General features: G+C 43.1%; 1 protein-coding gene across 1 annotated transcript in view; it reads left to right on the top strand.

Annotated features, from left to right (window-relative positions):
- The first annotated feature begins 375 nt into the window (after positions 1–375).
- Positions 376–26954, top strand: part of KCNK13 (potassium two pore domain channel subfamily K member 13) — a 102191-nt gene continuing 75612 nt past the window's right edge. The window contains exon 1 of the mRNA XM_036882491.2: positions 376–760. Coding sequence (XP_036738386.1) covers positions 427–760 — 334 coding nt within the window. The 5' untranslated portion in view covers positions 376–426. The remainder of the gene's footprint in view (positions 761–26954) is intronic.

Genomic DNA, 26954 nt, shown 5'->3' with positions numbered 1-26954 from the left:
CCGACCTCCGCTTCGGGGGAAATTCAAGTCGGCGCGAGTGTGCAGCGAAGATGCGCCACGCCCCCTCCCCGCTCTGAGCGGGCGGGACGCCGGGGTGGGAGCAGCGCCCGCGGCCTCGCGCCCCGCAGGAGCGGACTCTGCGCTGGGCCGCCCGGTCTTTGTGGGTTTAGAACTCCGAGGCGGGCGGGGACAGCGACGACAAGGGGGATTTGAAACCAAGAAACGAGGACTCGGGGAGCTGGCGTCGCAGGAGCGGTCGAGGGGGCGGCCCGTGGGGAAGCGCCCAGAGGCCATGGTCGGGCCGGCCGTCGGGCGTCCTGGGGCGGGCTGAGCGCCCCCCCGAGCCCCGATCTCCCGGGTGGCCTGCGTCAGAGTCAGTCCGCGGCCACCGCTGTCCATCGCGGGGCTGTCCCCGGGGGCCCAGCCATGGCCGGCCGGGGTTGCGGCTGCGGCCCGGGCCCCCTGAATGAGGACAACGCGCGCTTCCTGCTGCTGGCCGCGCTCATCGTGCTGTACCTGCTGGGCGGCGCTGCCGTCTTCTCGGCGCTGGAGCTGGCGCACGAGCGCCAGGCCAAGCAGCGCTGGGAGGAGCGGTTGGCCAACTTCAGCCGCCGCCACAACCTGAGCCGCGACGAGCTGCGTGGCTTCCTCCGGCACTACGAGGAGGCCACCGAGGCCGGCATCCGCGTGGCCAACGCCCGCCCGCGCTGGGACTTCACCGGCGCCTTCTACTTCGTGGGCACCGTGGTGTCCACCATAGGTAAGCGGGCCTTGCAGGGGAAGGGGTGTGGGGGCGGAGGAGGGCCGCGCTCGCTGGCATTTTCCTGGAGGAGGGCGCTTCTCAGTCTTGCGTCCATCCACCTCCGGGCTCAGCCGGGCTTGCAAACGCACGAGCTGTTGCCTGATCAACAGGCGGTACTGACTCCATGCGTCTCTCAGTGTGGCTCACGGACACGCTGCATGAGCGTTACCTGGGAGCTTGTTACAAATGCGGAGTCTCAGCCCTTGCCCAGACCTCCTGAGTCAGAATCTGCCCTGTAACAAAGTCCCCAGGGGATTTGAATGTAAATGGGAGAGGCTCTACTCTGGGGGATTTTCAGTCTAGTTGAGATAGAGCTTGAGTTCATGGAACTTCAGGGAGAAAGTTTACAAATCAGAACAGGAACCTATAAACATTTTTTGAGTTAGTACCATGTAGGAGCCAGTGGTCAGAAGGGGAGACACAAATTTGAAAAGACTATGCAGGACTTCAACCTTACACAGAAAATCAGATTGAATAGGAAGTAAGGAGTCAAATGTGCTGTGAGGATGGAAACTTTCCTACCAGGAAGAAGGGAGCTGGGAGAGTAACTTCTGGGCTGACCCAGTTAATTTAGGTACACTGGGTTTTGGGGACTAAAAGAGCTTTTGCATTCTGGGGGAGAGAATTGCATTCTGGGGCCCCGTTAGCTACCTGATCTATATGTGGCAGTGGGAGGAAGGCTAGGAAGGTCTTCTGGTTAATGGCATGGAGAAGGGAGACTTTTACTGTCAGACTAAGGGGCTGGAACTTACTGAGAGGCCAGTGGGAGCCACTGAGGGTTTTGAGCAAGAGAATGTGGCATGGCTATGGTTGGTTATGCCTTTATTCCCAGCAGAAGTACAAAGTTGGGAGTCTTTGCACCACACTCCTAAAGATTGTTCACCCTCGAAGCATAATTGAGTGGTAAGGGGTTAGGGAAAATGCTGTAAAAATTCTGGGGTAAGGAGAGATCTGGAGAAGAGGGGATGGGGGTGGAGGGCTTTGAAAGGCTATGGAGAAAGGCAATGACTCCCAGCTGCTGGAGCCCAGGACCAGTGGCAGGGCTCGGAGAGCGCTTCTGCAGGTGCTCTGCAGCAGAGTCCCTGTGCTCACCCGGAGAGCTTGTCAGGGAGGTGGTGACAAAGCAGAATTCCTTGATGCTCCCACGCATGGTTGTCTTAGGTAGACGTTCTGCCGGGAGAAGGAGCACAAAGTATAATAGAGATCCGCCTCGGGCCTGATTAGTCAAGATTTCCCAAGGTTAGTCTAGCAGCCTAGTGCTTCAGTCGGTGAGTAGGAGGCAAGGCAGAGAGGCCGGGCATGATTAGGGACACACAGGCTGTAACTGAAGTGCTTTGTGTTGAACTGCCAGACCCCAACCCTCACTCCGGCCCATCCCAGGTGACCCTGCCCATCAGCCGGCCTGCAGTAAAAGACTGGCAAGAAAATCTCTCATAGCCTTAACGGTGGTGACCAGATCAGGGACCCTGAGGGGGATGGAGAAGGAGCAGTGCCTGCCACAGCTCTCTCCCCCAGCCCACATTCTTCACTGGGGGTGCTAAGCAGAATCCCCTAACTCCCTCATCATGTCACCTCACCTCCCATGTCTCAGAAGACAGTTCCAGGATTTCTGTGTAAGGAGGACTTCAGGCGAGCAGCCAGCTGGGACTTGTTCCACTGCAACTCCCTTGACACTGCTGTGTCTGTGTAGCAAGGACAGTTTTGTTTTAGACTGATTTTCATTTGGGGCAGGTTTTGGTGGGAGACTAGGGATTTAACCACCAGCTCTCCCTGCTGTCCCGTAGTACTTACCACCCCTTAGTACTCCCCATGGACAGGAAGGTAGGAAGGAGTAGCACGTGTGTTCAGACTGGTGAACTTGATGCCACAGGAACTAAGAATGTCATGAATGGGTGGGCACATGGGAACATGGGCTTCGAGGTGCAGGTATAATAATGTAGCCTGTGGAAGAGAAGGAAAGCTGGACTGAGTCTGGAGTTGGAGCTTCTGGTCCTGCCTCTGAAACTTGGGCAATTTTCTTAACTGTTCTGAGCCCCGTCCGTCTCCATCTGAGATGCCTGCAAAGTGTCCATCTTGGTGTCTGCCCTATGGCTGCTGTTCAGTAAAATACAGCAAATGTTAGCCTGTCTCCTGACCACTCCCTCTCCCCTAAGCCTGCCCCTCTTGCAGGGTTTTGTAAGGGATAATGATGAGTTCATGTAAGGGAATGTTCTTTTACTTTCTCATTTCTAACATTTTCTTTTAAATCGTTTCATTTCTGTTGTAATAAGGACACTTGCTCCCCTTGAAGGCATTAGGGTACATGTCAGGCACATGCTGTGATTATTATCGAACACATGATGCAGCTAATTGCTGCATTACATTCACACTTAACTTCAATGAACACAACTCATGTTAACCAAGATGTTAACTATGTTAACTTGCTGTGATGAGCCTCATTTTATAGATTAGGAAACTAAAGCTTCATGTTCTTTGTAAAATAAAGTATATAGAAGAAAATGTTAAACTACCTACAGTGACACGACAAAATGTTAACGTTTTGGTCCATTTCTTTCTATTCTTTTTTCCCTGTATGTACATATGTGTACTTAACATATTTTTAAAAATTGGGATCATTATATAAACCATTTCTGTCTTGTATTTTAATTATAATATTACCCGATGTGTTTTTCTTCTAAAAATCATTGTGCTATGCTTTATTATGTAGACTTTGAGGTAACAAACAAGAAAGTATGCAGTAAAACAATTCTAAAATGTAAATAAAACTTCAGAACCAGGGACAAGAAGAACAGAAATAGGAAAGCAAATGGATCTGGGAAGTTGCCAGAGAGGAGCTTTGTCTTAGTTGAGGTTCCCTCAGAAGTAGACCTTGAGCCAGAAATTTGAGTGTGGATGCAAGGGATAGAAGCAGGTGAAAGAGGAAGTGATACGAGAAAGGGAAATCCATGTAGAGTGTGTTACTAGGCAGGAACCACAATGGGCAACAGGTACTTAATCCCAGTGGAAGCTTGGAAACAATGCAAAGCTCATGACCCAGAAAGATCCCAAGCAGGGAGCTGGGATATTTATACACCTACACCTGTCAGTAATTAGTTAAAGGCTGCTTGGAGGGTGGGGATGTAATTTCCCCTATCCTTTATTAAAAAGGCATAAGGATATAATTTCCAGGTATTTCTGGCCTGATGTTCATGGACAGCCCAAGGAGAGTCCTCTGACCAAGTCACGGGCACTGGCCATTTGAAGTTAGGCCACTGTGCCCAGAAATGGTAAAGGAGATCCCAAGAGGTATGGGCAGGGCATCAGCAATGACGATTCGAGATTCAGATTTGGTTGCAAGCTCCATGGCAGACTGAGGACCCATTCTGGAATTCTTATTACCAGTAAAAAGGAAGCATTAACCTTTTCCTAGTAGCCTCAAAAACATTCCCCCTTTAGGATTTTCTGTAGGAAACATTGTGTAGAAAATGATGTTCCAAATGACATTTTCCTGGAAAATGCAATTGAGGTTTTCATGCAACTACTGTCTAATTGAAACCTTTGATTTAAAAGTCAGAGCAGGGTGGAAATCAGTTTGGCAGTTTCACAAAGGGTTAAACATAGAACTACCATATGAACCAGCAATTCTACTCTGAAGGTATATATTCAAAATAATTGAAAGTAGAGACTCAGACAGATAACTTGTACACCAGTGTTCACCACAGCATCACTCACAATAGCCAAAAGCAGGAAATAACCCAAGTGTCCATCAACAGATGGATGGATAAACAGCATGTGGTGCATATATACAATGGAATACTATTCAATCATATAAAGGAATGAAATTTTGATATATCCTACAACATGGATGGCCTTGAAAACATTATACTTAGTATAAACCAGACACAGAGGGACAAATATATAATTCCATTTAATGAGGTACCTAGAATAGGCAAATTTCAGAGGGATAGAAAGTAGAATAGAGGTTACCAGGGGCTGGGGGAAGAGATGGGCTTTTTAATGGGTATGACATTTTGTTCAGAATGATAAAAAATTTGAATGCAGATAATAGTGATGTTATACAACAGTGTGAATGTATTTAATGCCATCAAATTGCACACTTACTGAATGGTTAAAATGATAATTGTTATGTATAGTTTATCACAACTTAAAAAGAATAGAATATTGAAATACAACTTAGGCCTGTTGATTGCAAAAGAGGCTGGTGATCAGTCTTGAAGCAAGAATACATTTGAAGCACAAAAGAGAAGTAGCTTGACAGTACATCCTATAAATGATCTTCTGTAAGTAATCTTTTCTCTCAAATAGGCTTTTGTTAGGAGTTTGTTTCTGTGTTTGCCTGTGTATTTATAACTCAGCTTCTGTCCAAAAAGGATTTGAGGTTGTTTACATACACTGTGATCAGAGCAGGCTTAGGCTTTAGGTTACCCCCAAAATTTCGGTAGCTTAACACAACAGGAGTTGACTTCTTAATTTGCACAAAGCCCACTGTGAGCTCAGTGACTCCCCAGGGCAGTTGTCTCATGTTGGTCCAGGTTCCAGGATCCTTTTATCTTGCAGCCCCTCTTTATCAGCGTGTGCTTGTAGGACTTACCAGGAAGGGGAAGAAAGAACTGAAGAGTAGAGGACCAGCATTTTTAATCGCCACCTGCAAGTGACACAAGTCACCTCCACACTCATTTCACTGGCCAAATCAAGTCAGCCACACCCAACTTCAAGGGCTTAGGGACTCAAGTTCCTCAAATAAGGCCTGTAGTGGACAAGACTCAATACTGATGAACAGCTTGGATGCCTACCACATACATACGTACGGTGCACTGAAAAATGGATACTAATAGATTTAAGACACTGGGGAAATGAAAAAACATGAGTAGAATAAAACAGTAAAGCCACAGATTATTAGTACGCAGAGACACATGTCAAAAGAACCTGCATAGTTGCCAGAAGTAAGCCCCACATTTGGCTTTGAGTTTTCCAGTTGTCAAAATAAAGAGGCAAAGACAGCCATTAAATGGTTCCCCATATTTAGGTTGGCTGATTGGAAGACACCCAACTTTGTCAGCATTGAATAAAAATTTCTCCTACAGATTGTCATGAAGGGGAGTAGATAATATGGTGAGTAATTTTCCAATAGCATCTGGGCCATAAATATGAAAGAACTGTGTGCTCTTGCATGGCATAGCATCGCTCAATGTAAGGTGCAATTTCAATAAAAGCCCCTTTGCCAAAGTCCAAAGCCATGCAGGGCAAGCAGACAGCGGTTGATGGTATGGGCCAGCAAAGCGTTTAGAAGTCTCTGCTGGTGGCAGTCCTCAAGCTTTGGTGTCCTTAAGAACTTACCTGGGGGCAGTGTGGTGCTTGTTAGAATGCACGTGTTGGGCACCACTGTCAAGAGTTCCTGATGCAATAGGTCTGCATTTTAAGAACCTTCCCCAGATGGCTGCCGTGTGGGCAGTACAGGGAGCACATTTGAGGCAGGTGTGATAGGAGTTGGCATAGGGCTGGAAATTGAAACCACTCCCCCAGGATGCGCATTATTCAGAGTGGTCTGTGAATCAGTGAATCACCACAGACCTTATTAGAAATGTAGTCTCAGGTCAACCCCAGACCAACTGAACTGGAATCTGCTTGTTAACACAATACCCAGGTGAGTTGTTAGGCACATTAAAGTTTGAGAAGCCTGACTTTGGAGGGCTGTTGTTCTGCGGTGTTGCTGGGATGACAGCAAACCATCCTATGCTTTAGGACATAGACAAACTGGTGGCCAGGCTGGAACGGAGAGGAAGTGAGATGTGCACATCTGTTGCCCTGGTGGACCTCCTCACTGCTGGTAGTTAAGAGGAGCAAGTTCATCAGGAGCAGCAATATCCAGATACAGTGATGTGCTGGGCTTGGGCTGAGAAGGTGATGCTGGCTTGTGCAGATCTGAGAAGCCCAGAAACGGAGATGCTGAGCCCACCTCAGTGGCTTGCCTACCAGTCAAGGCAGAAGAGCAGATTTTCAACAATTTATTTCATTTTAATTATACAGAAATAACTACAAGCAGACCTCATTTTTTTTTTGTTTTTTGTTTTTTTTCTTTTTTCAAAGAAAGTATATTTTAATCTGATATTCTTTCAACTGGTACCTTGCCCAGGAAGCTATTGCTGGCAGTTTGATCAAAGCACCATGTTTTTTTTTGTTTTGTTTTTTTTGTGAGGGCATCTCTCATATTTATTGATCAAATGGTTGTTAACAACAATAAAATTCTGTATAGGGGAGTCAATGCTCAATGCACAATCATTAATCCACCCCAAGCCTAATTTTCGTCATCTCCAATCTTCTGAAGCATAACGAACAAGTTCTTACATGGAGAACAAATTCTTACATAGTGAGTAAGTTACATGTTGAACAGTACAAGGGCAGTCATCACAGAAGCTTTCGGTTTTGCTCCTGCATTATGAACTATAAACAGTCAGTTCAAATATGAATACTCATTTGATTTTTATACTTGATTTATATGTGGATACCACATTTCTCTCTTTATTATCAATATTTTAAATAAAATGCTGAAGTGGTAGGTAGATACAAGATAAAGGTAGAAAACATAGTTTAGTGTTGTAAGAGAGCAAATGTAGATGATCAGGTGTGTGCCTGTAGATTATGTGTTGATCCAAGCTAGACAAGGGCAATAAAACATCCACGTACAAGCAGACCTCATTTTACTGTGCTTCACTTTATTGAGCTTCACAGATAGTACATTTTTTAGAAATTGATAGTTTGGGGCAACCTGCATTGAGCAAGTCTATCACCACCTTTATTCCCAACAACATTCCCTCACTCAGTTTCTGTGTCACATTTTGGTAATTCTCTCAATATTTCAACCTTTTTATTATTATTTGTTATGGTGATTTATGATCAGTGATTATGACTCACTGAAAGTTCAGATAATGGTTAGCATTGTTTAGCAAAAAGTATTTTATAATTAAGGTATGTACATTTTTAAAAAGATATCACACTGTTGCACACTTAATAGGTTACAGTATAGTGTAAACATAACTTTTGTAAGCACTGGGAAACAAACAAAATCATTTGACTCACTTTATTTCGATATTCACTTTATTGTAGTGATCTGGAACTGAACCCACAATATCTCCGAGGTATGCCTGTATATTGGTACGCCTTCTTGGCCTTGAGTGTGGCTTGTGACTAGCACTTGTGTAGCAGCAGTATTCTACGAGGCTCTCATGGGGTTCAGGAGCCGGGCTGACAAGTATGTGATTTGACCCCATCGATGTACAAATTTGTGTGGTGCTAAACTGAATATTGTTTTCAGAATCCGTGTTTTCCTACATGGGAATAAGGCTGAGGAAAGAGGTTTCGAAATCAAATTGTATCGGGCTGAAACCACAAAATATTGGGAATCACCATTTTACAGTATAAAATTATAAACTGACATTGAAGTTGATGAGTAGGCATACAGAAAGAATCAAAGCATCCTCCAGTTAATACATTAATGGATGCCACATTAGTGTCATACATGTGTCAAGAGTTAAATCACATGTTGAATAGGTACTTTACATTTTACAAAACATTTGTGCACAAACCTGATGAGTAGGCAGAGAAGTTCATTTTAATTCCATTTTGCATATAGGAAACTAAGGTATGCAAAGCATAAATATGTTACAACCATGCAGCTATTAAGTGGCAAAGTCAGGATTAGAACCAGGTTTTATTTTGTTTACTGTCTGATGATAAATACATATTCATTTGAGAAGACTAGAAATATATGAGCAAGCATAAAAAAGGAAGTAGAAATTACCCATAATTCCATCATCCAACAAGAATCATTGTTAATATTTTGGCATATCACATTACATTGAACCTAAAGTGCTTTTTATTGAATATAAGATGCATCATTATTTTATGTACCATTAAGAAAGAAAAGAATGCTACCATTTCTGACATTCAGGCACCTATGGGATCATTCTGATTTCAGAGATATTAAAATGTTGGGAAAAGGTACATCTTAAAATCACGGAAATATATATTTTGTATCTAATTGTCTTCCAGAAGGCAGCTGTAAACATGAGCATATTGTTGTCATCTGGTAAAAACAAATCTCATTATAATTAGAATTTCTTTAATTTATACAGGACTTGATTAATTTTAAACATTTATATAAATACTTATTGTTCATTGTCTCTGAAGCAGCGAGCTTAATCCTTCCCCTGGTTTTCTTTTGGGAGCAAGGGGATGTTGTGTCAATCACTGTATTCATGTGCTTTAGGTTTTAAGGATTTTAGCCCTTTATCATGTTTATGTCACATTTTCCACCCCTTGTTTTCTATTCAATGCTTATTAGATATAGAAACACTTTTAATTTCTGTGCAGCTTCATATTTCAGTCTTTTCCTGTGAATACTTCCATTGTCTTTGTGCTTAGAAAAATTTTCCCATTCAGATCTTATAAGAATGATAGTTTTTGTGCAGTATTTTCCCAGCTACTCTACTTCAATTCATAGCAGCAGTTTTTAAAGCGCTTTAGTATATTGTTTCATGTGAACAATGATGGGTGCATTTTAAGAATATAACGGAGGAGTACTGCATGGTCCTGGGGAAGGAGGGAGCAGAAAGAATGGCTGGCAGAAATTTGCATTTGCTCAAGGTACAGTGATAGGACCATTTCTCTTGGGATCAACCTTCTAAAATTTCATGGGGAAGCTCAGACTATTCATTCTAAGAACCCTGGATTTGTTCAGTTATTTGTTTCCTACTTGGAAAATTTCAGTGTCTTGAAATTAGAGTTACATGTGGGCATAGCTCTTAATCTCTACTGCCTGGCATTCTGTCAATCTCATATTAATGTCTAACATTTATATTAATCTCAGCTTGCTTAATACACAGTTCTTATTTATATTAGGAAATATGTTGATTTCCTCTTCTTTTATCCTAAATTCCATCCTGTTCTTTCTTTTCCTCCATATCTTTCTCTGTGAAGGAGAGATGAATTTGGTATTACTATAACCCAAATCTTGCATTCCTTGAGGTCCTGTCTAAGGGTAGTGTTCCATTCAAAGAAGCATGATCCATTAGCCCAAAATGATGAAAAAGTAAATTCAATTTTTGCATGTGTATCTCTAAAGAATCTTAGAGTCCAGTTTATAATGTTTTCCTAGCTGCTCATATCTCACAGGAGTTCTGGAGTCTCTTATCTCCAAACCCCTCCCAGCCCTTGCCCCTTTCTGTCCGTCCTGGCCCCCTCCCTGCCACCTCTCTCCATTCTCAGTTATATGATGGATTTAACCTCTCTGGCTTTCAGCTGCCTCTCATTCAGTCTCCTACCAGGTTTCCCCAAGTAAAGGACGGCCCTGGGAGCTCACCCAGCAAGCAACAATCCATTTCCTTAGGAGCAAGGAGAAAAGAGCAAGGGGAGATTACGTGACTTTATACGTGGGGACACGGTCAGCCTGTAGAGGAGGATGTTACTGTGTTCAGGCCCAGGAGCGCCCGGTGCACTGAGGACAGTGGGGCAACAGGGACACACACCTCATCAGGAGGCATGCCCATCACTACACCGCCCTCCCTTAACCTTCCAGTCTTCTGCCTCCTTCAACTCAGCATATCAGGATGGCCAGATATCATGCCACTTTTCTGAAATGCCGCACCTTTAGCACACCCGCTACATCTTTCTTGCGCCAGAGAGCCATCTTTAGAAGCCTAATTAAGGGTTCAGATTTTATTCCCATTCTCTGATCAACCCTGGCATCGCTTCTACTGATCACCTCGCCTTGGAAGGGAAACCCTGTGGTCAGGGCATGGATGAAAGTGGGTGTAACTTGGGATGTGGGACATTCGGGGGCAGTGGGGCCTGTGCCCTTGAGAAAGCAGCCCTACCATGGGGCATTCAGATTCTAATATAAAACAACATTGGCCTGAACAGACAGATCTAGTGATGGCTTAACTCAAACATTTGAGTCCCCCAGTTAGACCTTGGACCATCCTTGAACTCTGGGCTTCTTTCCCTTTGGGAGCAAGAAAGACAAGAAGCTCTTACCTCTTCTTGGTCAATAGCAGCATCTTGATTTCTACAATTCACTGAAGGACCTGTTTGTGCAGGACACTTGATCCCCACAGCGGGTGTGCCCAGCACACTAGCTGTTGCCTTGTGCCCCGACTTGTTTCTGAAAGGAGCCAGGGGCAGTTGTAGTCTCTTAGCTCTTCTGATTCTCACGTCTGCACATAGGTGATGAATCTGTAAGTACATACTATTCTGCTTTTTTCTTTCTTTTCACATTATTTCTTGCACTTTCTCAAGAACGTCACATGTTCTTAATTAATGTAGAATCATGTATTTAACTATCAGGTTTTTGGATTTGGGGGTTATCTGATTTTATTTTTTTACTCTTGTATATAATAAAATTTTTGAAATTTATTGAGTGCTTATTGTAGGTTAAACATAGCACATATCTTTACATATGTTTAATTCTTAAAACAACCTCATGAGGGTAGATACTGTCAATATTCTCATGTTATACACCAGGTGTTATTAATAGTCTCATGGTACTGTCTGCAGTTACCCAGCAGGAAGTAGCATGAAGCCTCCCTTCAAAGCTTGGGCTCTGAGCCACGTCTCCTTTGCCATGCTTCCTTTGGGGTCCTTGTGGGGGAAGAATTGCCAACTGAAGAGACCATGACATCTTTTTTCCATTGTGGTGGTCCTTGCGTGACATGGAATAATATAAGAAGACAGAGGTGATCTCAGCAGAATCTCTGGAGACCTTTGTGATAACTGCAATGTCCACAATTCCATGGGTGTAAGGTTTGGGTAATGTTCTGCCTATCTCCCTGGAGTCCGTGTAAATGGAGACTTACACCCCCAATGGCAATATTTCACAGTTCTCTCAAGGTTGCAGCTTTTCTCCCATCACCGTGACAATTTAATGTGCCCCGTAAGTGCCTGCCCTCAGGACTTTGATCTCCAGTCTGGTCATATTCGATCCCAGGAGTCACTTCCTGACTTTGCCTGTGAGGTCTTGGCATGTGGGCCTTCCCTTGTACGAAGCAGCAGGTGAAGATCACATTGCCCTGCAGCTCAACCAGGGAAACCAGCTGTTTTTCAAACTGTGCTCCAAGTATTCCAGGGGGTTCTCTGTGGTATCTTAAGGGCTCTCTTGAAGACCAAGGGGACCCCTCAAGTTCTTATCTCTTATTATGTGTTTATTTGTATATGTCCAAAGTACTTACCCTATTCTGCCACCTTTTTATTGGCCATTATATTTTTTGTAGGTAGAAAATATTTTTATATAGCCAAATACACTTACTGCCATTGGCAATTTTTTTCTGTGGTTTTCATAAACTCAGGGCCTCTTTATGGTTAAGATATTCTCACCCATTTGTTTAGCTCTAACTCATCTAAAATGTTATTCGAAAAGACTGCTTTTTAAATAGTTTTGTGTGGTTGGCTATATAATTATGCTTTGATTTATTTCTAAAATTATAATGATTTGAGAATGTGCATTTTCCAGAATTTTCTTTTCCGTTTGAGGGTTTCTTTGTATCCTGGTATCTGTATATATTTCAGCTGCATTTTCTCTTAAATTAAAGAATTTTGGAGCAGGAGGCACCCTCATCCCCAAACACCCTCTAAGCCTAGTAAACCCACCCAAAATAACATTTGGTTGTGTGTTTCAGGGTATTTAAGTCCAGGTTATTGATTTCATTACTTGTGAAACTTATTAATAATACCTTTGTTTACCTCTGAATGCCTTAAATGCTAACATATATTTTAAACTTAGACATGATTAAATTCCTGGATTATATTAGATATTTGCTAACCTTTAGACTGTCTCTCTAGTTGTAATCTTTAGCAACTTTTAAAGTAAACCACTTAGAATATTTCTGTATTTTTATTTTTTAACCAGTTTTAGACTTTTATCTTTGTAAGGGAGCTTGACACATGTAATATTTGCTCTCATATCTATCATCCTTTTCTGTTTTTCTCTTATTTTTCTGTTCTCTTTTCAATTCTATACCTTCTATTCACAGCAGATTGGGAATCCTTTTTGTCATTTTAAGTGTGATCAGAATGAAATCTTATCACCACCTCCATCACCTTTCTCTTTAGTGATCTTTACTACTTTTGTTTTCAGTATCTTCCCCTTCATTTCAGTGCCATTCTTTTTCCTCATACCTCTGGACCCTCGGGCATCGATTGGTAATTTACTTAATACCCTTACATTTTTCTCAAGCTTTGCCTCTGCTTCCTTTCTTTTTTTTAATTTAGGTATCGTTGATATACAATCTTTTGTCAGTTTCAAATGTACAACGTAGCGGTTCAACAGTTACCCATATTAAATCCTCACCCCATCTAGTGCAGTCACTGTCTATCAACCTAGAAAGATGTTACAGAATCACTGGCTATATTCTCCAGGCTGTGCAACCGTCCCGTGACCAACCTCTATGGGGATGACCAATTGTTGTGCCCCTTGGAAACCACTAGCCACTTCTCAGTGTCTGTGAATCTACTGCTGGTCTGCGCTTCTGCTTTCAAACAATGCCAAGGTGAAATAATTAACCCTCCAGAGAACCACTTTCCTGTACGGTCTGAGAATGATGCCCCACTTAATACTGAGTGGAGAGGGACAAAAAGGCAGCCACAGCGTGTGTCACCTGTACCTGCATCTTCCGTGCTTTGTGTTCCATGCTTCTCTCATTCCCCACTTGTCAACCACCCTTATTAGCACTTCAGTCTTGAGGTTGTAGTGCTCCTTTCTGGGGCCTGTAGGACTGTTTCTTTGGCTCAGTAATTACAAGGAAAAGAAAATGACAAATATACCAGCTGCAGAGTGCCCTGGATGGTTGTAGCAGAAAACCCCAGTAGCCACGGCTTAGGCACATGGAAGGTTGCTGCCCTCACATAACAAGAAGTTCCGAGGTCTGCAGGCCGGGGCTCGTGTAATAGTCCCATGAAGCCGCCTGTGTCCCGCCGGTTTCTGTCTTCCTGCTCTGGTGGGCTTAGATGGTGGTTCTCTCCCTTGTGCTCATGAAACTGCTCCTGCAGTCCTAGGTTTTGTGACTGTCACCAAGACACAAAGAGGGGAGAGAAAAGGCAGAAAATGTGTGCCAGCCGAGTCAGTCCCTGGAAAAGAACTTTCTTGGAAGCCTCCCCTTTGATTTATGTCACTGGCCAGAACCATGTCAGATCGCCCTCGCCGCCATCTGAGGGGAGCCCTTAGCCATCGTGAACATAGCTGAGGTTCCTTTATTGAGGCAGAAGAGAGAAAAGTGATTTCTTTATTCAGTCTTGCTCTCTCGTGGGGCCCCTCCTTTCTTCATTTCCCTGGCTGTTTCCTGTAATCTACTCCCATTCCCAGTAACACCTTGAGACCTTTCTTTGGGACTTAAACTTTAAAAACTGAATATATGTTACATCTAGCCGTTTTCCTCACCAAGGCCTGTTCTATTAATTCTGGCTGTTGACCTTTTCTGCTCCAGATGTTTTATTTTCGGTATTTGGTATGGAGGCATGCTGTACTATTTCTCAACCCACCATATTTTTAGATTTAGATTCTTTTCTTTAACAGACTGCGACCCAGACCAACACCAGTTAAAAGAAATGTGTGAAGGGTGCACTTTGCCCACACTGGGATATACTTGTGTTTCCACAGGATGATAGATGAAGTCTGAATTCTGGAAGTTGATAACTTAAAGCAACAGCCATTACTCCTCCTTCAATTAATTAAGAAATTTCCTGGAGGACACAGGGTGTAGGGACTGTTTGGGAAGAATTGATAACCAGCTCATTCTCTCAGCAACCCTTTGAATAGGGAAAGTAAGGCTCAGAGAGAGTAATTTTCCCAAGTCCACACAGTTGGTAAATAAGGGAGTGTAACAGTTAGGAATTCTGCTTATCTTCAAGTTACAAGACCAAAAAAGCAGTGGTTAAAGCACACACAGTTTTCCTCTGTCTCAGAAGAGAGGTCTGCACCGCATGGAGGCCATTCCGGGCTGGTACGCTGACTGCGCAGGGTGATCAGGGAGCCGGGCGCGTCTACGCTCCTATCCCCGGGGTGTTGTCGTGGTTCCAGCGGCTCAGTAGGGCTGCTGGAGCTCTGTCATCACGTCCACTATGCTGATGGTGCATTAGAGGAAAGGGAGAAAAAGGGTGTGTCCTCTTCCTCTAAGGAGATGTCGTAGGTCAGTTTGTCTGAGCTGAGGATTTGGGTGGACCTGATTTATCAAGAAAGTGCTCCCAGAAGAAACTAGTAGGAGTGTGAGGGAAGTGAGGATGGGAAAAAGGAAGAAGCCAAGTAGGTGTGATGTTATGTAGCCCTGGAACATAAATTATAAGAATTTGTCCCACTTCAAGGCACAGGGACTGGGTTTTTATACACGCACACCGGTCACTCGAATATTGGCTATGGCTGTGGCTGGGGGGGAACCTAAACTCGTAGGTCACAGTATAAGCTGTTGGCAGCAAAGCCTGCGGCAGGTGGGGAATGGACACAGAGAGCTGGCCAAGGGGTTCAGGGTGATCTGGGTGGGACACAAACTGCCCACTACAGGTGGCTTCCCAGAAATTCTAGCTGATCCTTCCCCTTCCATTTTACAGTCCAGAACTTTGTCACATGGTCACATCCAGCTGCAAGAGTGGCTGGGCAGTGAAGTCTTTATTCCGGTTAGTGACGTGTTGGAGAACAATTAGGAAGGAATTACAAGATGCAGAACATCGGAGGCATCTGGCAGTGCTTGCCAGAGCAGGGTGGCCCATGAATGTCATGAAGACCTCCGACTCGCAGGCCACAGGATGCAAACTCTCTGCACTGGGACTGGCCTGCTGTTAGAGACAGGAAGAACCTCGCAATAAAACGTGGAATTTCAGGGAGACTGATCTGGCAGAGTGTATGGGATCTCCGGGAAGAGGAGCCTAGAGGCAGGAAGAGCAGTGAGGAGACTGTTACTCCAGCCGGGGACTCAGCCCCAGGCTGGTACCCACAGGGCCCCGAGGCCAGGACAGCAAGGAAACAGCAGAGGAGGCAGGAGAAGGGCAGGTGGGAGGCCCACGGGGTACAGTCAGCACGCAGAGTTCAGAACGAATGCCTCTGCCAAGCACAGGGGATGTGTAGAGTGTGGTGAGGGCAGTACGGGTGGGAGCTCAAGGCAGGGTGGGAGCAGAACCCGCTGCAGGGCTCGCCCTGGGCCCCCTTCTGTCCTGGCAGGTGCCCCCCTTCAGCCAGGGCCTGGCCAGCCAGCCTGCCCGCCTTCCTCTCCTTCCTTCTTGTAACTAAGATTGTTAATAATGTTAGCCTCCAAAGGACAAACAAAAATGCAAATGAAAATGAGCATCTAATTCTTTATTTCTTGTTAAACTTAAGTCATCAATACAGTTAGTTCTCTGATAAAAATCTTTCATGGAAACAGATAATTTACTGACACCAAAAACTGAATTGTCTACCTTAGAGAGGCTGATCTGTGGGTTCAAATGATGTCTGTCTTTCTCTCTGTCTCTGCACCTTTCTGTGAGCATCAGTGTCAGGGCCTGCTTCATGGCCGTGAAGCTGGCCCTTGGTAGCTTCAGGCTGACATGGTCCTTAGCATCCGGGAGGAAAAGACTGTGTCTTTCTGGAGCCCCTGAACAGAGCTGTGCAGGGCCCTGCGTGGATCATGTTTGCATGACAAACTCTCAACAAGAGTTAAGGTCAGGATCACGTACCCCCTGGTGTGGGCAGGGCAGGGGGTGTTGGGGTGTTGGTAATATAGAAGGGAACAATTCCCAAGGTTCTTGGTAGACAGGAAGGGAAGAAGAAGGATGGTCCCAGACACACCAGTGTGGGTCACTTGGTGAAACATGCAGTTGTCGGAGGCAGGATACCAAAGTGGGTCAGTTGGAAGGATCCTGAGTTGGGTTTTGAAGTGTTGAACTCGGGGAGCCTTTGGGACCCTGGAATGCAAATGTTCAGTAAACAGCTAGGGGAAGGAAGTGAGTCTGAAGCTCAGGAGAGAGGTTAGGACTAGAGATTCCCGGAGTCAAAAATAAGCTTAGTTACATTGGGAGGATGGGATCAAGGGTAACATGACATGTTTCCAGACTTGCCTTTATTGTTTGCAACCATCTCGCTTTTCACAAGAACAGCAGCAATGTAACTCTTTTTCATTTTGCCTATCTTTGCATCCCCAGCCCAGGGCTCCCTGTCCTTAGGACACCCCCGACTCCAGGCTCTCTAAGGGGTCCTGTTTTGGATTCCCCTGGGGCTAAGAGAAAATTCAAATCCCTTCTGCCCCCACCCCAAAATACTAACCTGCCAGGCCCTTAAAAAATCTGTGACCCTAGAGCAGGGTTTCTTGACCTAGTTACTACTGACATTTTGGGCCAGATGGTCCTTTGATGTGGGGCTGTCCTGTGCATTGTAGGAGTTCAGCAGCCTCCAGGCCTGTCAGTAGGGCCCTCACCCTACTGACAGCACAGAATCGCTCTGGGTTGAAAATACTTGTCTTAACAGGAAGAGCAGGACGTAGAATCTATGACAAGGGAGAACCTTAGTAGCGGCTCTGTGCGGGGCGCTGGGACCACAGAGATGAGCCAGCCAGGTCCAGATTGCAGAAAGTGCCAATGCATGAGGATTCCCATTAACTGAGGTTCCAGGCCAAAGACAAAGTTTAGAAGCACAGGTTCTGAGTGTTGGCCCGTCTCCATGCCCCACCTACACCATCACCAGTCACCTTTAAGTTAAATTTTTAACTGTAAGGTGGCTTCGTTCTTTCCTTTTTAAAAACATTTTTCCATTTTTTAAAAATGCCTAAAGTAATACGTGCATATTTGAATACATTTTCAAATCATTCCCAAGGATTTAAAGTGAAAAATCAAAATCTCCCTATACTTCCCCGTTTAACTCACCAGAGTGACCACTGACCTATGCTTACTGATGGTGCTCTTTTGGGTAGCAGTTTTATTGATATAATTCCCATGCCATAAAATTCACCTGTTTAAAGTGTGCAGTTTGCAGTTCAGTGGTTTTTTTAGTATACTCAGTTTTGCAACTATTATCACCATCAGTTTTAAGACATGTCATCATCCCAAAAGAAACTTCAGATCCTTTAGCAATTATCCCTGTCCTCTCCAGCCATAGGCAACCACGCATCTACCTCTGGCTCTATAGATTTGCTTATTCTGGACATTTCATATAAATGGAGTTACAGAATATGTGGCCTTTTGTGCCTGGCTTCTATCACTTATATAATGTTTTCAAGTCATCTGTGGTATAATATGTATCAATACTTCATTCTTTTTATTGCCGAATAATATTCTATGGATGTACCACATTTTATCAGTCAGTTGATGGACATTTGGGTTTTCACTTTTTAACTATTATGAATAATGCTGTACAATGATGAATAAGTGTACAGGTTTTTGTGAAGACATACGTTTTCACTTAAGTTTGGAATTACTGGGTCACATAGAAACTCTATTCTTAACCTTTAGATGAACCACCAGACTTCTTTCCAAAGGGGCTGTGTCATTTTACATTCCCACCAATAGTGCACTAGGGTTTTAATTTCTCCACATCCCCACCAACACTTAAATTATCTGTCTCTGATTATATCCATCCTAGTGAATGTGAAGTGGTATGTTATTGTGGCTTTGATTTGCATTTCTGTAATGCAATAATGTTGAACATCTTTTCATGTGTTTATTGGCCATTTGTTTACCTCCTAGAAAAAATGTTCAAATCCTGTACCCAAGTTTACTTGAGTTGTCTTTTTATTGTCGAGTTGTAAGTACCCTTTACATATTCTAGATTCAAGTCCTTTATCAGATATATGATTTGCAAATATATTTTCTCCTTATCTGTGGGTTCTTTTTATTTTCTTTATGGTGTCCTTTGAGGCACAAAAGTTTTCAATTTTGTTGATGTCTAGCTTTTTTTTCTTATGCTTTCAGTGTCATATCTAAGAAATTGTTGCCTAATCCAAGGTCAGGAAGATTCACACCTATGTTTTCTTCTAAGGGTTTTGTAGCTTTGCTCTTATATTTAGTTGTTAATCCATTTTGAGCTAATTTTTATATATAATGTGAGATACGGGTCCAGCTTAATTCTTTTGCACAGGGATATCAAGGTCCAGTACCACTTGTTGAAAAGTCTTTCCCCCATTGAGTTGTTTTGGCACCCTTATAAAAAAATCAATAGACCATAAATGTTGGGGCTGGTTTCTGAACTCACAACTCTAATCTGTTGATTTATGTGTCTATCTTTACGCTAGTTCCACACTGTCTTGCTTATGGTAGCTTTGTAGCAGATTTTGAAACTGGGAAGTCTATGTCCTCTGGAGTTGTTCTTTTTCAGGATTGTTTTGGCTATTTTGGGTCCCTTGAACTTCCACATGAATTTTAAGATCAGCTTGTCAGTTTCTGCAAAGAAGACTCACATTGAATCTGTAGATCAAGTCCTTTATCAGATATATGATTGCCTTCTTAAAAATACTAAGTGTTCCAATCCATGAACATGGAACCCTTTAATTTCTTTCAACAATGTTTTGTAATTTTCGAGTTTAAGTTTTGCACTTCTTTTGTTATATTTATTCTGAAGTATTTTTAGCACTACTGTAAATGAAAATTTCATTTTCCTTAATTTTATTTTGAATTATTTATTGAGTGTATAGAATACAATTTTTGTATATTAATTTTGTATCCTATGACCTTGCTGTACTCATCTATTAGTTCTAGTAGTTTTTTAGTGGCTTCCTTAGCTATTTCTCTTTACAAGATTATGTCATCCATAGTTTTAATTTTTTCTTTCCAATCTGGATGCCTTTTGTTTCTTTTATTTCATGCCTGGCTACAACCTCCAGTACAATGTTGAGCAGAAGTGGTAAGAGCATACATCCCTGCCTTATTCCTGATCTTAGGGCGAAAGTTTTAGTCTAACCAATAAGTATTAGCTCTGATTTGTTTGTTTTGGTAGATGGCCCTTAGCAGATTGAGGATGTTCCCTTCTCTTCTTAGTTTGTTGAGTGTTTTTATCACGAAGGATGTTGGATTTTTGTCAAGTCATTTTTCTACATCTGAGATGATTATGTGGTTTTTTTTATCCTTTCTGCTTTTGACATTGGTATATTTAATTAAAATCGAGATATTAAATTGGGACTACATGAAACTAACAAGGTTTTGTACAGCAAAGGGTGCCATCAGCTGAACAAAAAGGCAACCTACAGTATGGGGGAGTGTATTTGTAAATGATTCATCTGATAAGGGGTTAACATCTAAAGTATATAAACAACTCATACTCCTGAACACCAAAAAAGCAAATAACCTGATTAAAAATAGGTGGACTGAACAGATAGTTCTCCAGAGAAGAAATAAGATGGCCAACAGGCACATGAAAAGATGCTCCACAGTACTAATTATCAGGGTCATGCAAATCAAAACCACAATGAGATATCACCTCACACCAGTCAGAATGGCCACTATCCAAAGACAAGGAATACCGAGAGTTGGTGAGGATGCAGAGGAAGGGGAACCCTCCTACACTGTTGGTGGGAATATAAATTGGGGCAGCCTCTGTGGAAAGCAATACGGAGGTTCCTCAAAAACTAAAAATAGAAAAAGCATAAGATCCAGTAATTCCACGTCTAGGAATTTACCCAAAGAAAACAAAATCCCTAATTCAAAAAGATATATGCACCCCTACATTTATGACCACATTATTTTCCATAGCCAAGATATGGAAGCAACCAAAGGGTCTGTCAATAGATGAAAGGATAAAGAAGATACGGTACATATACACAATGGAATATTACTCATCCATAAAAAAGAAAGAAATGCTGCCATTTGCAACAACATGGATTGGCCTGGAGGGCACTTTGTTCAGTGAAATAAGCCAGGTGGAGAAACACAAATACTACATGATTTCACTTACTTGTGAAGGCTAAAAAAACAAAACAAAGTAAACAAAACAGCAGTAGACTCATGGACACTGAGACATGACAGGTGGTTACCATTGGGGAGGGGTTGGGGTAGGTGGGTGAGGAGCTTGAGGTGGGGTAAAGGGGCACAAAAACTCTCAACTGTCAGTCATTGATGGGACACTAGTGCAGCATGGAGAATATAGCTGATGATTCTGTAACATCGTCCTATGTTGACAGGTAGGCACTGCACTAATGGGGGTAAGGACTTAATAGTATGGGTAATTGTTGAACACATATGAAACCAATATAAAATTATATATCAATGATAGTTCAATTTTAAAAAAGCTTCAAATCTGATTATAATAAATCACTAATATAGTTGATCAAACTGTTTTCATTAAAAAAATTTAGGTATTAAATCAATTTGGGTTCCTGGGAATCCCACTTAGTCATGGTATGTAATCCTTTTCATATGTTGCTGCATTTGTTTTGCTAGTATTTTGTTCAGGATTTTATGCATCTATATTCAAAAGAGATGTTCATCAATTTTTTCCCTTTCTTGTGGTATCTTTGTCTTGTGTTGGTGTCAGGATAATACTGGCCTGACAAATGAGTAGGAAGTATTCACCTATTGTTCTTACATGTCTTTCTGGGGTTGCCCAGGATACACAGCTATGATATGGGTGTTCAATAATTTAACTGTTCTCCTATTGTAGAACATGTAGGTGTTTCTAATTATTTGCTGGTACAACAGTTCTGTAAAGCATATTTAAAATTTTAATATTTAAACTTTTAATTGTAAATGTGTACAGGGGCTGCAATTTTTGAGAATTGCTCAATGTAAATATTCTCTTAATTTGCAAGAATCTTGTTACTCTGACAGCTAACATGTACTGCATTCTTCCTTTTCCTTGGTATGCTTCCTAAATGTTCTAGATGTGTAATTTGTCATCCCATTAGGTGGCACTATTATTTTCCTCATTCTTGGGGGGAAAATAACTGAAGCAAATAGGGTTAAATAACTTGCCCGAAGTCACACAGCTGTAAATGGTGGAACCTCGATTCAAAGTTTGTTCAGTCATGTTTTAAATTTCAGGAAGGTAGGTAGCCTCTGACACAGTAAAAATTCTAGTGAAAACTGGCCTTGGTTCTCTTTTTTTTTTTTTTGCCTTCAGGGATTTGTATTTGCTGTTACTGATGAATGTTTTTTGCAAGCTATTGCATTGAAGAAACTGGGCTGCCAGGCTGTAAAAGGAAGACCTCTCGATGGGCTGCACTGGATCCCAACAGTGTCTTCTTGCCCCTCTTACCTGCTTAGACCCACACCCAGCACTCATCCCGTATCAGACACAAAACTGAGTTCAGTCTAGTTGGAATGTATTGCGTCCCTACTATGACACTGAGAAATGACCCCAGCCTGACTACAGGGATTCTTGACCTGGCTCCAGTGATAGAATTTGGGGGGAAATAATTCCATCTTTATGTTTATAACCTCTAACTGAGCAACCTCTAGCATTTCCTTCAATAAGGAAGGTAGTTAACCACACCAGGGTTGTAGGAGGAGCACCTGTATGCAGCCTTGTCCCCAGTAGGAATCACAGATGTACTCCCCTCACTTCACGGTATGGCAGGTGCCACCACGGCCATGCCCCCTTCACCGTTCCTTCAAAATTACAAGTAGTGAATAGACTTTGTTCTTGTTATTTAGTGAGTTCATAAGAAGTACACTGTATCATATTTGTTTTGTAGCTTAGTAACTGCGTTTTAATGTGGTTGCTTTTGTAATCCTATACATTTTATGTTTCTTTCATTTAAAAAAGTATTTTTGAGAAGAGCCCCATACATAGGCTTCCCCAGACTGCCCAAGGCTCCATGTAACCAAACACGGGAATTGAGAACCAGACCAGTGAAGAGGTAAAAGGGAAGTGCAGCCGCCCCTCTCACCGCCCCTCCTACGCTTAGCCAAGGACGCTCCTCTGCTTGTAGTTGTTTGAAACAGACTTGAAACGCTTTTGATGCTCAATCACTGTGCATAATCTCATCGTGTCCTGATGATTCAGAAGACATTTCAGGATGTTGCAGTGTCTTGAGGGTCATCGTTGGGGGCATAAATTACCACATTCCCTCAGAAAGTGGGGAAAAGCAAGCATTTAGAACTGTCCTATTTATAGAGCACTCTGTTTATAGGGCAGCGGACTTGGCTCAGAACTGCCTCTCGGCTCTTCTCTCCTTTGTTCCCAGCTGGTTACAGTAGCCCTCTGAGCCCTAGCCCACCACTTCCCCTGTGGTCGTGTCGTCACTTGTACTCTTTGTTGTAAAGTCTGGTTCTGGAATAGAGAATATTTCGTGGTTATTTAACACCACTTCTTGTTTAATATTTAAATTAGAAGTTGCAACTTTGGCCACAGCAGACATGGTTTATTTGGCTCAGAGATGGCAATGTGCTGGTACAAGTTTACCAACCATCTTAAAACAACGCACAACTCATTTTTTTTTTTGTAGCATTTGCCTATTTCTATAGTTTAATAAAGATACCCCAAGTGGCTGATTTCAAGCTATGAATGTGGATCGTGGAAGGCAGGAGTAAAGAAAAGGTGTGTGTAATTGACTCTTGTGAGTCTATACCAGCCAGTTCTGGGACACTACCACAGGCCACAAAGTATTGCAGAAAATTCCACTTAGTGGTCAGGTTTTAAAAATTAGAGTTCCTGTCAAAATCTAAATCTCTGATTTCTCTTGGAAAGCTAAGAAATCTAAGCTGAGTGTCACCTGCCATTCATCACTGTGTTTGATTTCTTTCCTGTTCCATGGTTGAAGTACTGAGGTTCTTCTTGTTTCCTTGAAGTGTAAGAGCCAAGTGATCTCATCACTAGGCTTTTTATCAAAAAGTCAAGAAAGAGTTGCAGAGTTGGGTCCTGTATGATGGCATTAAAAACTTGCTTTCGGTTTGATTGTGGGGCAGTCGAGTTTTTCCTGATGAAGTGCCTGAAGATGGTACTCTGTTGTTGATTTCCCTCTGGTTGTCCCAAAGCAGTAGGCAAAAGAGCCTTGCTCCTTAGGATATTTAGTGAGAACTGAGCCAGAAAAGCATAAACTCTGTGACAGGCTGAATATTTTCCTATGGGAAATGAAGACCCACTAACTGGAAATGGTGAAAAGTGACAAGTTCAGAGGAAACTCACCAGAGCGATTAAAAATGTATCAAGCCCTGTACAGTAGGCAGTTGACACAACAGTCAAAGAAAAATTGCACCACTGAGGTCTTGCTGGATACTATCCATGTTGATTTTGGATAACACCCAAGTGTCTGGGGGAAAGACTGATCTCAAACCAGGAATGGAGAACATCCAGGGATGCCAACCCTGCCAGAGTGATTGTACCATAGATACTTCATCATTTATGGGTGTGAAGGGACCCCCAAAGGGTAATACACATTTTGATACCCTGTCCTTGGGTCAGGTGGAGTGCTTCTGCAGATGATTTAGGAATATGAGGTTCAGAAAAGGGGCCAAGGGACAGTCTTGGAGTCTCCAAAACTGGGGCATGAGGGGAAGTCGGTCAGAAAAGCAGTGGGATTAAGAATTGCATTATGTATTTATTTACTTAAACATTGGCAAGAGTGTTATTTGCATATAAAATCAATTTAATTTTGGGAAAGGGAGCTCCATTTTTAAAGACACTTTGGTGAACATGTACCCGGTGAAAAGTTGTTGACACCTCTGTAATAAAAACCCTCTAGCTAGTATAACCATGTGTGTGTTTGGAAGATAAGAACCCAATGCTAAACGATCTCCATCCATTCAGGTTCTTCTTTCCAACAATTTATATTGCGAAGAGAGGGTTTTTAACTGATTGATGCAGTTAATGAAATACAGATGCAGAAAAGCCACACAGTTAAGAAGAAGAAAAATACTGAGGTGTGCGGGCAGAAGGTATTGGCCTGTAAAGGACAAATGCAAAGGGAGCAATTGAAGTGGCAGGAACGCTACAGTGAGTTCAGAAGGTGGGCAGGAAGCGAGTCTTCTCCCAAAATGCAGTGCCATCCAGGAGGCTCAGCTTACTGTCCGTACATTCACCTGTGATCTCTAGAGTCCTTCTCTCAGGTACCCCCTTATTCTAGAATCCGGCTTTTCCTAACAGGAGTGGACTTCAAAATCTCCTTGTAAACTTAAAAAAAAAATGTTTACCTGCCTTGATCACTTGGCTGGAGTTTTTGATTCAGTAGATCGAGGTGGGGCCTCGGCAGCTCTATTTAAGACAAACACCAAAGCTTCCTCAAGTGATTTGATTTTTGGTCTCCCTTGAGAGCCAGTCTTATAGTCACTGTGTCTTTCGCTGCTGTTCATCGCTGCCTTATTTTTCTTAGATGTATTTGAGTGAGGTCCCAGGAAGGGCTACTTTCTTTTCAAAATAAGCAGTTTTTCTCAAACTTGTTTGGAAGATGAGACACCTGAATTCTTAGTCTTCCTTGCAGAATACAGTGAAACATTGTGACGTATAATTCCCTGATAAAAACTAGGAATGATTTTATTAGAAGGATGACCATCTTTTCTGTATTGTCTTATTAAGTCCCTTTTGCTTGCAAGTATTAGGAACTCAGCTGGATTAGTGCAAAATAAGTAGAATGTACTATAAGGATACAGGGTAGTTCGTGGAACTGTGGGGCAGGAAGCACAGCCGGGCCTCACCGCAGCCCTAAACCAGGCAGTGGAAAGTCAGCAGGAATTGGGAGCTGTTTTCTCAGTCTCTTGCCTTTGCTTCTCTCTCCACGTCTGCTTCATTCTTTCCTCTCCCTTTCGCTTTCAGCTTCTCCTTGTCCCTGCCTGCTGATGGCCACCTGCCAGCCTTGACTGGGTCCTACGCCTATGTTCCTTAATCTGATTGGCCAAAAGGGGGTCAGGTGTTTATCCCTCATCCAATCAGTTGAATCTTGGGGGTTTAGATCAGGCAGGATGAACATGGCCGCCAAGGGGAAGTCCTCCTGGAAGATGTGGGGTGGAGACTGAAACCCCAAGTCTTCTGTACTTTATTTTACCTTTAGCTTAAACCCCTTTTCCCATTCACCCAGAGACACCACTGCCCAATATAACCAGCCATCCAACCGACAACCACAAATCTTACTCCCCATCCCTGATGGGAGAATATTCCAAGTCCTGCTGGGCAGAAGCAGGCAGAGGGAGGCTCCCGGTGCTCAGGTATGACCGGCTGCCTGCCAGCTGCCATTTGTGGACTAAGCCATCAGACTAAGCCGCCCACAACAAATCCAGTGCACAGTACCGGAAGGGAAATGACACAAAATTGCAACCCCCAGACTCCCCTTAAGAAAAAGGAATAGGGGAGAGCAACCCCCGTGCCATTACAACCAGTCACAGCCGGTGGTGCAGAGCCGAGGCGGCCTTCTGAGGGCCGGGGAGGCGGAGGGGGAACCAGGATGTTTAAAACACATGTATCAAAACCCACTCAAACTGATGTCAGCAAACAGTTCAGCACAAGGATGCAGCCCTTTCTCCATGTCCCAGGGCAGAAACGTGGGTAGATCCTCTGAGCAGATGACTCTGTCTCCCTCGGGGCCTCCCGCATCCGGCTTCAGTTTCCCTTTCTACTTCCCTATGTGCCAAGCTCCAACCTAGTGGGGGCCTCAGGGCTTTACGAGGACCTGGATGTTCCTACTGTAGGGTTCTCCATGTACCACTGGGGCTACACACAATTTTAGGTAGTACATGGAAAATGAATTTTTTTAAATGAGTAGTTAATTGGCATCTATTTTAATTTTTATTTAAATCACATGCACACACACACACACACACACACACACCCTACCTCTGCCATTTCTGCTCTCATTGCTTAGGATGAAGTTTAGAGTTGTAAAGTGCTGCAGTTGTAGCAATCCTAGGTCCATGAACACCCCATGTGGAGGTCAATATGGTGCCATCATGGAGACCCTAAAAGCTTCATTCAGATTCATTTGGGAATGGAATTGGTCTCAATTTTTTACCTCTCTTGCCGTCAAGGAGTACTAGGATCCTACTCCAAATCTTAAAACATAATAATTTTATATTCCTCTTAGAAATTAAAGAATAAAAATCACCCATTACCTCACTAGGCAGAATTATTACTTCCATTTTTGTGTAGAAGTTTCCAAACACCGTGTATATGGTTTTCACATAGTTGAGACAATGTAATTCTAAAATACGTAAGTCCATACTACTGTCTCAGTGCGCAGAGTTTTTGTTTGGGGTTCTTTTTGCCTCCAACACTATTGTGAACAACTGT

Source organism: Manis pentadactyla, chromosome 11, assembly GCF_030020395.1.
Source record: "Manis pentadactyla isolate mManPen7 chromosome 11, mManPen7.hap1, whole genome shotgun sequence".
Classification (NCBI taxonomy): Eukaryota; Metazoa; Chordata; class Mammalia; order Pholidota; family Manidae; genus Manis; species Manis pentadactyla.
The sequence above is the reverse complement of the archived record's forward strand: the minus strand, read 5'-3'. Positions and strand labels throughout refer to the sequence as shown.